The sequence below is a fragment of the Cornus florida genome, unplaced genomic scaffold (genome assembly GCF_030987335.1).
Source record: "Cornus florida cultivar Cherokee Brave unplaced genomic scaffold, ASM3098733v1 CherokeeBrave_3.0.0_Hap2_Chr10, whole genome shotgun sequence".
Taxonomy (NCBI): domain Eukaryota; kingdom Viridiplantae; phylum Streptophyta; class Magnoliopsida; order Cornales; family Cornaceae; genus Cornus; species Cornus florida.
In genome coordinates, this window is record NW_026775580.1 from 105259487 (window position 1) to 105271930 (window position 12444).

Genomic DNA, 12444 nt, shown 5'->3' on the forward strand with positions numbered 1-12444 from the left:
CTTGTATACTTCATTTAGAAGATGAAGGGTACCTTATCAATTCAATCATTAAAATAAAAAGTAGAATAAATTTATCATTTTAATTATTAAAATAGAAGGATAGAGTACGTGAGGTGGAAATTAAGTTCCCTGTGAAGAAACTCAGTGGATTCCAACGGAAAATGAAACAAATAGATCATTAAATTTAAAGGTATTTTGAACATTTTTTATATTTTAATATATTACAAATAAATAAAGGCTAACTTTCTACATTTCGGAAAGCAAAAGTAATAAATTCTAAACGGGCATGCCATGTTATTGGTATGTCAATTAGTGAAAATTCATTGTACGATAAAATTAATCTTAACACACAAAATTTAGTACGTGGTTATGGACCAATTATCATTGGGAATGTATGTAATTGTATTGAAAATTTATAAATTTTTACATTATCTCGGTAGTCAGGACCATTGGTCTCAACCAATCACCACTCGACAAGTAAAAAAAAAATTGAATAAAGCTTAGGCCATGCTGACACATCGATCTACTGATGTGTCAAGTGTTAATTAGTTTGGGATCAATACTGGCGAGGCCATGTAAAAATTTTCCCCACGCACCAAATAACATACTTTTTCAAATTGACATTTCTAAGTTTAACATACTTTTTCAAATTGATGTGTCAAAGTTTTCATTATGTCATGTAACAATTTCACACACATTTACTCATTTTTAAGAAATTATTAGATTGGTAGCACCCATTATGCTACTTAAAGCATCTCCAACAGTTGTGTGTGTGTATATATATTTATATAAATTTGATGTGTCATAATAGATTTACACAAAAAATTTGAATTATTTATTTTTAGCTCCAGCGGTTGTTTTATACTTTTTGTGTAAAAATATATCCCCAATAACAACCATCTCGTGTCATGCCTGGACTCCACATAATTTTTACAAACCTACTCAATATAGGGTTGATTAGTTAATGAAATGATAAAGATGGAGGGAAGAAAGTAAATATGCTGATGTGGCTGTGTAAAATGTTGTGTAAAATACATAACAATTTTACACATCATTAATGTAGTGTATCTTAAGAGCATCTCCACCCATTGTTCAACTCTTTGACAACATGAAAAAACCAAAAGCTCTGCCCTCCCTCTCTATCTATCCAGGGGATGGAAGGGCAGAGGCCTTTGGTGTCCCCTCCAGTCAAGAATTGGGGTCTCACAATCACTAGCCAATATGTTTTTCTCTCATGTCTTTCTTCATTCATAGTTCGATATTCTGGTGTCCTAGGCGTAGAGGAACCACACCAATCCATCCCGAACTTGGTGGTTAAACTCTACTACGGTGACGATACTGATTCATCGATATTGAATCAATAGAATGCACTTCTAACACTTGTTATACTTTTGGAAGACCCTGCGTTATATCACCAAATCTCAATTTTTTATATATAAATGTAACTAGTGTATCTTGTGTATATATTTTTTTATACAAAAATTTTAGATTATTTATTTTTAACTCCAACGGTTATTTTATACCATTGTGTAAAAATATATCCCCAATAACAAGTAACTAGTGTTATGCCTAGACCCCATATAATTTTTACAAACCTATTTAATATAGGGTTGATCAGTTAATGAAATGAGAAAAAGGGAAAAGAAAAAAAAAAAAATACTGATGTGGCTGTGTAAAATACACAAATTTTATACATTAGTCATGTAGCAGTGTATCTTAACAAGCTACTATAGATAAAAAAAATTACACCTACGTGGTAGTGTATAACACTCTTTTGTTTACACATCATACGTGACGAGATATCTTAACAAATTGTTGGAGATAAAACACTCTTTTGTGTAAAATATACATTACCACGTATGATGTTTAATTTTTTTTTTTATCTCTAACAATATGCTAAGTTACATTGTCACATTACCAATATGTAAAATTATTGTGTATTTTATACAACCTTTTTATATAGTCTCTATCTCATTTTATTAACTAATCAATCTTATATTAAGTAGGTTTGTAAAAATTATGTGGGGTTGAGACATGACAATTATTAGTTGTTTTTGACAAATATATTTCTACACAAAGATATAAAATAACTGCTGCAGCTAAAAAATAATAATAATAATAATCCACTCCCGTATGTCACATCAGATTTAAATTTAGCTATCATATTTGAATGTGTATATTTTATACGAAACAGTATTTTAACATATTTGACAATTGTCTCAGCCTCTCAGGTGAAGGAAAAAAAATTGAATTTAACACATTTTACTTGCGCGTGAGATGGCACATGACAATTAAATAATTTTCCTGAAGCCGTACGCAGAACAGATCCTGGGATGTCGCCGCCGAATCCTATAATTTACTAGGTAATATTTCAGATCTCTATTTTTTTTTTGTGCGTTCAAGTATTAAACTTTTCAATTTTTTTTTGATGGTTTATTCACTCAGACTTGGTGTCTATCATAGATCCATCTCTGCTCTTGCCACACTTTTTTTATTTTATTTTAAATACTAACATTTGATCTTATCAGAGCGAGAATATATGCGTATGTTGTCCTTCCAAATTTATTTTTATTTAATTATTTTACCATTTGTTTGATGTTTCAAGTTCTAAAAGGTTCAATAGGGAAGGAAGGAAGGAGGCTTATCGTTTTTGCACGCTGATTACCGTCAGACTTTATGTGGAACTACAGTAAATATCCAGGTGTTGTGTGGGAATGTAATGTTTTTGTGCCAAAGGACCAGGAGTTACCCCCTATTCATGAACTTTTGGAGCTTCTATGGTAGAAGTCAAAATTCATCATTTCTTGGTTTATTTTATTATTATTATTATTATTTTTTTTTAATATGCTTTGATTGAGGTTTTGATTTATATACTGTATTTGATTTTTGATTTTGTTTTGGGTACAGCTATGGTATTAAGTGGAGCCCTACCCATTCTATTTTCAAGTTGTTTTTGATATTATGCCTGCCGAAAATGGTATGCAGCTTCTGCATTATATTTACTCATATTGATATTGATGTTAGAAAATTTATCATTCAGATTACTCAAGTATGTTGGGATAAATTACACTAATGCTATTCAGTACAATTTTGTGTCAGGGACTATGGGAAATTACTAGGACTTCTCTATATCGCGCAAATCACAAGGAGCTACAGGATCTTATTTGCCATTATGCGGAAGAAGGACAGCCCATTAAGTTGGCTGCTTTGCTTTGCTTTCTTCCGGTTGAATTTTTCTGTTTTTCATCAGATTTTGATGGATCTGCTGAATCGTTAAGTACTTACGTAGAACGAAAAGAGACCGAATGGTTAACTAGAATTGAGGCTTTACGTGGAAGGATTTCAGGTAAGATCTTGTCACTAATTGTTGAGGAGCGGAAATTAATGGGCAGTGGAAGCAGTGATTTGGCTCAGATATGCAAGAAGAAGAAGATGTTGATGATGTCTGTGATGTTGTTGATTGAAATCTACGAGAGATTTGGTGATGATATAGGATTTTGTGTGACTGGGGCAAATGGCATGGTATGTTACAATACCTCCTCAGTTCCCTACTCTCTCTCTCTCTCGTGAATTTGATGACACTGGTGTAGTATTGGCTAACTAACAGCTTTTATGCTGGTTGACCGTTGTCCTCATGCAATCCCAGTCAATTATTTTTACTGGGGTTGGATGGTAAACTTTATTTCTATGTTTCTGCTTTTAAAAATTTCATTTGCTTTCTTTTGGTTTCTTTTAACAGACTTTGGAGCAGTCTAAAAGAATGGCAAACATTCTTGTAGACAAGCTCAAGGAATCAGGCTTCCCAGTCAAGAATGAATTTTTTGAAGTTTTTAAACATCTTAACTGGTTTGTCATGCTATCTACTTGTATTTTATATTGTTTTCATGCTATCTACTTGTATCTAATATGGTCTTTTGTTTCATTCTTGGCTTGGTTTGTTTGCTCTCGTTATTTTATAACAAGTTTACACTGCATTCCTTAATAGCTAAGACTAATGGATATCTTCTTATTTTCTTCCATACCCGGATGTGAAAGTTCCAGTGATGAGCGGCAACCGAAGGTTGCAGGTTGTTGATTGATTTCTTCCTCTTACATTATACTCACTGGTACTTCACAAGTATGGCAAAGAAGTAGTTTGGCACGTCCTTTTTAAAGTTGTTAATATATAGTATTTTTTCTTCTCCTTTTTAACTGATTCAGGTGGTGCTTGTGGATCTAAATTTGAACAAAAGGATCCTAAAATCCCAGTCTACAAAAAAATTCAGAGTCCTCCAATAACAAAGGTAAGAAAGATAATAACCAACTTCCTATTATTCTTCTCCTCTCTTCCTCCCTCTTTTAATTTTTTTTTTTACGAAGTGTTTGTGAGGTTCTGATCTCTGAAACTATTAACAAGCCTTTCTAACAAGTAATTTGTTGAATTCATAATAATCAAGTTAGTTAGTTCATGATAGTATGATTAGGGTAATGGACAAGATACGAAGATATCAGGGATTGGTTGGGAAACTTATATATTTATCTCCCACTCGCAGCTAGGCATTATGGCTGAGATCCATCTAAGGCCTTGATATTTGTACTTAGCTGTTTTGGGGTTCTCATAAGTCCAAGATGTTGTAGTACATAAAACTTGAGTTTTTAGTAAGGCTGGGCCCAAAATCCTATACCTTCACTCTAGTTATGGTTTATAGTAGGGAGTTTCTTAGTGGAATCTTTCTTGCTGACAAGAGAGTCAACGGGAAGAACAGATAGATTTTAGGTTAGGGAGGGTCTTCATAATTGAATAGCTGAGGGCCTTCAACAGCCCCTAAAAAATGAATCTTGTTGGTACCTTTGACGAAACCTAAAGTTTCTTTTTTGTCATAGTCTCAGAGGTAACAGAAGGGTAGGCAAAAGCCAATGAGAAAATAGAACTAGAACTACGGCATGGAATTGAGAAAGGGATTGTTAGTAAGAAATAGGGGCTGTAGCTAACGGGTCAGGAAGAAAATCTCATTTTGAATTCTGAAACTAAGAGATCTTAATAGTAGAAAATGACCCGATGAATGGCTAGAAAATATTCCCTATTTTGGGAAGTAAGAATCCATGGTCCCGCCAGTTGTATAATAACGGTGGCTTTCCGACCCCAATCTTTGTTCTTCTTCCCCCATCTAGTCTTGTCAAAGCCAAATCCCTTTACTATACTATAAAATAGTCCTAGCCAATAAAGTTCCCCCAGCGCCCAAAAGCCTAGCCGTGCTACAATCCAATCAGATCGGTGCCCTTTGGTCGACGAACTGAACCTTGCTTTTAGAAAGCTGGGATGAAGTTTATGAGGATCGGGAGTGAGTATGGCTTCTAACCCGTTCTCTTGTCTTTGAAATGTCTTTGACAACTTTCAACAGAAAAAGCCTCTGATCTGAGGGCTCTGTTATTCCTCCAAATAAAAAGAAAAAGTCAATTCACAATTCCACCACTATCTATCTTTCTTGCTCTTCCAAGGGCTGGAGCTTTCCTTTGCTTGACCCCGATAAGTAGATCCTGGGCACCTATCCACTCCACTCCGTCAAAGCAGTTATTTTTGGTAGACATTCCAGTATCCCATTGCTATATCTTTCCTTTGTCTTTATCCCCAGTTTGCCTGCACTTTATTCGTTGCTTAGAATGTCCTGTCCTACTTCTGTCATCGCGAATGATTTATCGTAACAGATGTGAGTTGTCGTCCTACTGATTCCGTATCTCCCTCAGGTTGAAAGCTGGGTGTTCACTGCTCTTCTAGAGTAAATGGAGAAAACTCCCTGCCACTTCCATAGCCTTTCCCATCCTTATGGCCGGAGACATCTAGGCGAGTGGTGGACCTTGCAGCTTGTAGGCGCCAAAAGAAAGAATAGCAGGCCTCCAACAGTTCAAGTACGGAAAGGAGTCAATCCAATGATCCTACAACGGACCCCCGAAGATCCTCTGAAGAACCTTATGAAGAAAGAAGTCAAGAATAAGAACATTGGCTTAGGAATTTGCTTTCCATTGTAATAAACATACTTCCAAGCTTCCTAAATATAAGAGCACTAAATATATGAAGATTAATAGTGGAGTCGTCTGGCTGTTTCTCCAACCGAATGACTCCTCTGGTAACTTCCTCCGTCACTCTCCCATGGGTAAGGGAACTAGGCTAGCAGACAGATCAATCCCCTTGATGCAACTTGCCTTTGCTAACCTTGCCTTACCCACAGCGAGCTGACAACAGCCATGCATGCAAGACCTTTATTACTTTTCTGGCTTGGAATATCAGAAAATGGACATGCAAGAAATGGAGTTGGATTCATAATGATTCGGAGAGTGATATTGTATGTCTATATGAAACTAAGTAGGTAGGAGAAAAGGTTAGAGATTGAGAACACAGGATATAAACTTTATTAGACTGCAAAAGAGAAACTGAGAAATGGAGTAGCGGTTATCGTCAATGATGAGAATTTAAAAGATGTTATAATTATTTTTTGAAAGAAGATCGGATAATATACTTAGCACTTATGCACACCCCAAGTAGGACTAGCTGGAGACACTTTTTTTTTTTTTTTTTGGGCAAGTGACTGTGAATTTTGCGGTGTGGAAGTGGTTAGTTAATTTAGTGAAAGACAGTGTTGCTTAGAGCTAGAGGGGGTAAGTCTTGTTGCGATTTTTATAATTGATTAATTATCCATGCTGATTAATAATTAAATCTAAACAGTTCTCAAACTAAATAATAAAGTAAAGCAAGTAAAGGAAAAAATACACCAGTTTTATTTAACGTTGAAAAACCTCAGTGAGGAAAAAAACCACGGAGACTAGATGTCTTGGGCAAATCAATCCACTATCTCAACGAAAAGTTACACAAACCCTGTCTCAATCTCTCACACACTCCATTATGCCAAGAACTAGTTGCTGAACATTCTAGACTGACTCTTGCGACTCCTTGTATTCCTCAATTCTTGTGGAAGGGGTGGTGGAATAACATGAACGATCTGTTCCCTTTGTAGCGATTGACTCCCCTTCCTTCCACACACAGTTGCGAAGATGTAAGAAAGAATCTGCTGCGCTGATTGAACTGAATAAACTGATGCTGTCTTTGAAAATCCATTTATCAGATGAAAATCGTCACCCTAAAACACTCACGTTTATGTGTATGTTCTAAAAAATATAAAAATATACTTAGAAAAATCATTCTAAGCTCCAAACTCCAACAATGGTGTGCAAAAAATAGTTTGTCTCTCTCCAAAAAAAATTGTAGAGCTGAGTATAGAGAAGTTTAAATACCCAAAGGAGTCCAAATAAAAGTGGGAAAAGTGATGTTAAAATCTTATTGGACGTCGAAGTGTTTTGGCTGGAAAAGATAATCAAAATCTCATAAAAAATTAGTATCCCAAACCTATTAGGACAACTCCAATTGATTTCCAACTTGTTGGACTTGCCCGAGGCATGTGTGTGGGTGAGTACCAACTAAGAAAAAAAAAGTACAGAGACCACTCCAATCGGGTGGGAAATTTCCAATTGATTAGATTGTGCCGATCCAAGTAGATGGATCGGCTAGTAATATACCAATCGGTTGAACTTTTTAGGAAACTAAGTTATAAAAATTTATGTCTATTTTCCAAGCTTTTCTTAACCAACTTTAGGAAACTAAACTTTTAAGCCTATTTACTTGGGCTTTCTCAATCAAACTTGGTGCAACAAGCGTTGTAACGACCCTGGATTTTACAAACCCAGTGTGTCCTGTGATAATCCGAAACGGATCCAAAATGCGGAAGCTAAATAGAAACATGGTCTCTAAAGATGTACATCATCCCTAAGACACAAAAGTGGCTTCCTGAGGAGCCCTGAGGCTCAAAGGAAGCAAGAAGGAAACCAGGATTCCAAAACCCTACAAGAAATGGACCAAGGGTAAAATGGTCATTTCACCCAGAAATGAGTGCTACCGTGCACACCATTGGAAAGACAACGAAAAATTAATAAAGTTAGACTCAAGAGTCACCTGATTCAGAGTCCGAACGGAAAGGTTATGAAATTAAAACAAAGTGACCTTTTCCGTTTAAGAGTTACCACGAACCTATCTTACTAAAACTGAAATAACTCTCAATACAGTTAGAGTTTTGGAGTGTGGTTGGTACCATTGGAAAGTTAACTTCAAGCTCTTGAGTTTTGAATCAAGAATGACTCGATTTGGATTAAAGACGAGTGAGATATGACCTTCTGAAGTCGGTCCAAGGAAACTGTCCAAGAGAAACTGAAAAGGAAAGTCCCAGGGAGGATCGGTCAACCGACGACAAGGATCAGCCGGCCGAAACCCCATCGTCAGCCAGCCGAACTCCCATGGTTAGCCGACCGAAACGCCATTTTTCACTAAAAGGCTACCAAAATTGAGTCTCGAGGCTTGTCAGCCGGCCAATGGATCTCATTAACCGACCGACACATCTGCTGCAACAAAAATAAAGCTGCTGCAATGTGTGTGTGTGGTGCCCTGTCCGTCTCTAAGGTTCTACATGCTTTCTATATGATCTGAGCAAGTTTCAAAACCTCCTATGGACTCAAACAAGCATCCATAACATGCTAAAACGAAAAGGAACCTCAAATGATACCCCAATGCATGAATTTTTCATGAAAATTCATAAAATCGCCCAAAAATAATTCCAAAGTTGAAACTTAAGAGTTTTGTGAAATGTGGACATGCACGCAAACGTAAAAAGACATTTAAGACGCGTCCCAATGGTCTGCGGCTTCAAAATGTCCTCAATGCAAAATATGATCTCTCATCGGCCAAAAATGCCTTAAAATACAATAAATGAAATTAAAATGCAAAACCTAGAACAAAATGGTGTTTGGCCCTTGGCCACACCTCAAACATGATCATAGAGACCGCGTGAAAGAAAAAGAATGGAATTCCCACACCCTATGCAAAAATGGTGAAGGAAAGACTTAACATTTTCCATTATTTCCATAGAAAACCTTGAAAACGAAAGTGCATAAAATACAAGATGCATGTCATTGACCTCCGGTCTTATCTCTTACATGATAAATACATTACAAAGGTGTACTTATGTACACATTACATAAATAGAATCAAAGATACAACTTTTGTCATATTAAGCTACAAATCACCGAAGGCAATGCAATCTCCAATCTTGGATCCTGTACCTGAAAAATTCCTCAGTAACTTCGGGGTGAGTAACATAAAGCTACTCGTAGGAGATGAGCATACATCGACCTAGCATTTTACAAGATTATCACCTTAAGGTGAAACATGTTAAAGGGGCTCATGCCACCTAACGTCTATGTCAAGGTGAGACTCAGGGATCATCATAAGCTACTCATGCAATTGAATTGAACCACGGAATACAAGTATACATGCTTAAGTATGCAAGTCAATATTAAAACATGATATACGATATACAAGCATACATTTACAAGTATACTAAACCATATTAAACAAGTTATGCAATGTCTAAGCATGCATATACAAATATACAATTAACATGAAAAATTCATGAATCAAGTATACAGGCACAAGTATACTAAGCTAAATGAATTACGCATAAGACAAGCACACACGACACAAGTATACAAAATGAAATCCGATTACACAAATCAAACATACAATGCGTAAGTATATTAAATAGGGTTTAGATACACAACCAAGGATACAAGTTCAAGTATGCTAAATGAGATCTAAATACACATAACAAGTTTACGGTTTCAAGCATACTAAATAAGATTTAATACACGAAGCATGTATACAGTTTCAAGTATACTAAATAAGATCTAAAATGCAAGATAAGCATAAATTCACAAGTTACAAGTAATCTATGATTAACAACTTGAAATTAAATGCGAAATCAAATAATGGAAAGACTAGAACATGCTGTCGTTAGACCAAACAAGTATTTTCGGGTAATTACGACACACAAGGTCCCACCTAGTGCGCACTTATGACTTAGAGGACACTTGTCCACGTACTAGAGCCAAACGCTAGCCATCACATAAATTATGTCATCACAAACTTTTCAAAATCAATAAGTTCAAAACTTATACAAAATCAAATGCAAGTTACCACATTCCATGCACAAATAAGGTTGAATCTACACAAACCATGTCCTAAATTCAAGTCTAAATAGCATATGACATGTCATGTCTTCAATATGCAATTTATACACAAAGTAAGAATATTTTACAACAATTGAGCCACATTACCATCCTAAGCCACAAGTACTAAATAAGCTTCAATTTAGTAACTTGCTTACAAGGTAAACAATTGTAATATTTTAACAAGTTATATACCTACACAAGATATATTTAAACAAGTCATGCAAGTCAATGATATTCTATATCATGCTAAACCCAATTCCTTGATTTAAACATAGAGACAATTTCTAAGATATGGTTAAATCCATGGAACAAGTATATAGAATTTAATTAACTAAAATAATTAAATTCTCTAGATTTCAAATTAATCCCAAATAATCTCAAATTAATATATATTAAGGGACATAACATAGTCTTCACATATATCACATCAAATATCTAATCAAGGGATTAAAACACTTAAAATAAAATTAATTAAACTCATTAATTAATTTTTTATAGATTTCGAAACAACTCCAAATGTCCTTAATTTAATATAAGTTAAAGAACATACCAAGATCCACTTTAATATCACATTACAAGTTGATTTCATGCTTGTTACAACTATGTGAATTAATCTTTCATAAAAGATAAATATTAAATAAAAATTACAATTCTTATTCAAATGCTCCCAATTTAATATATGTTGATAAATATACCAAGGTTTAATTTACTAGCATGCCACAATTTAATTCCAAGTTATACACAACCATATGAATTAAATATTAAATATAGATTTTTTTTTTTTTTTTGATAAGTAAATCTTAAATATAGAAATTAATTAAATTAAATTCTAAAACTTGAACAAAGGCATGCTTACAAGTTGTATATGCTTATATAACAATCAATGCAACATAAGTATAAACCTAAGATATCCACTACCTCAATTTGAGATGAAAATATCAAAAGCCACCAAAATAAAACCGCTCCGAATCCGACGATACTTCTGGGTTTTGTCGGGGACAACACGGTGATCATTAAACCCCAAGGAAGGCATACCAAAATCCTAACTCGACCTCAATCCTGAACTAAAAAATTGGCCAAAAACGGATTCTAATAAAGGGAGAAAGATGCGCGTCGTCAAGACAAGCATTAAACACTAAAGCACTATGACTTTTCGCTGAAGAGAAGAAGCTCAAAAGAGGAGAGAGAAGGTGGCAGCCCTTGGCTGCCATGGAATCCAGCCAGGGGGGGGGGGGGGGGAGAGAAAAATCTGATTTTTCAATTAAAGACCTCCTATTTATAGAAAAACTCAAAAAGTGCCCCGAACGTGCCCCGCCGGGTCTGGAAAAGTGGAATTCGAGCAGATGTGTTCAAACGGTAAAACTTCGTGAACGAAAAAGAACCAAAATGAGAAAATATGAATAACGGAAGAAACGACGTCGAAAATCGAGTCCCGAGCAGAAAGTTATGCCCCGAACAGGTTCAGCGGCAACCGGGGCTAGAAACCCTAAAACTAGAAAAAAACGACCAGAAGGGAATTCTATGAGAACACGACTCGACGAAAAGTGAAAATGAATCCCGTACGAGGATCTAGGCTCAAAACGAGGCGTTTTTCCAATAACTTTCGTTAATTGCACAATGGCCCCTCCAAAAAGGGTTAACTGCACTAATGATCCAGAATGAAAACATCTTTCAAAAATATTCTCTTAAAAACCCCTGAAATAAAATATTTTCAAAAGATATTTATGAAAAACACCCCAAGAAATAAAAATATATCTGAAGAATTATGCATCCATGCCCCTATGGACACCGGGAGCAACCAGAGTACTTTCCTACAAAAGTAAAGATACGTAATTCGTGGAAACCACTTAGAATGAAGATACATGAAGTCAAAAACCAACCCCGAACACAAAAAGTGAGGTTATGTCAACAAAGTGACAAACGGGGAAAAGACAAAATTGGGAAAAGGACGAAAAGTGAATAGTGTCGAAAAACAAAAAAAGTGGAAATGACTCGGTCCTTATAGAAAGTTGTCAATCCAAAGGAAAGAATCTCAGAAACCATTTTCGAGCACTCGAGATGACATTAAGTGACGAGAAACCGAACTCAGAAAGGAAATTTCAACGAAAAAAATTTATCTGTAAAATCTGAGGAAAAAGGAAAGGAAGGAAATGACCGGGTCATTACAAATGTTCTCACACATATACCTCAGATACCTTGTACGTGATGTCCTTTGGCTCCCATGATCGAGAACACCTCCTCCCCCTCTTCCCCCCACCAGAAAAAAAAAAAAAAAAAAATTACAACTAGATCAATTTAAAACTAAATATTTCACAATCTCCCCCTATGACAATTTCGTGACAAAATTACTTTAGA

General features: G+C 35.4%; 1 protein-coding gene across 4 annotated transcripts in view; it reads left to right on the top strand.

The window, feature by feature from the left end:
- Window positions 1–2226: 2226 nt before the first annotated feature.
- Window positions 2227–12444, top strand: part of LOC132276690 (uncharacterized) — a 41294-nt gene continuing 31076 nt past the window's right edge. For 2 of the 4 annotated variants that reach the window (XM_059778248.1, XM_059778250.1), the window contains exons 1-7: window positions 2227–2363; window positions 2606–2780; window positions 2908–2977; window positions 3100–3522; window positions 3740–3846; window positions 4042–4067; window positions 4201–4283. In XM_059778248.1, coding sequence (XP_059634231.1) covers window positions 2677–2780; window positions 2908–2977; window positions 3100–3522; window positions 3740–3846; window positions 4042–4067; window positions 4201–4283 — 813 coding nt within the window. In that variant the 5' untranslated portion in view covers window positions 2227–2363; window positions 2606–2676. Of the gene's footprint in view, window positions 2364–2605; window positions 2781–2907; window positions 2978–3099; window positions 3523–3739; window positions 3847–4035; window positions 4068–4200; window positions 4284–12444 lie in introns of all 4 variants that reach the window. The other 2 variants (XM_059778247.1, XM_059778249.1) reach the window with 1 other exon arrangement.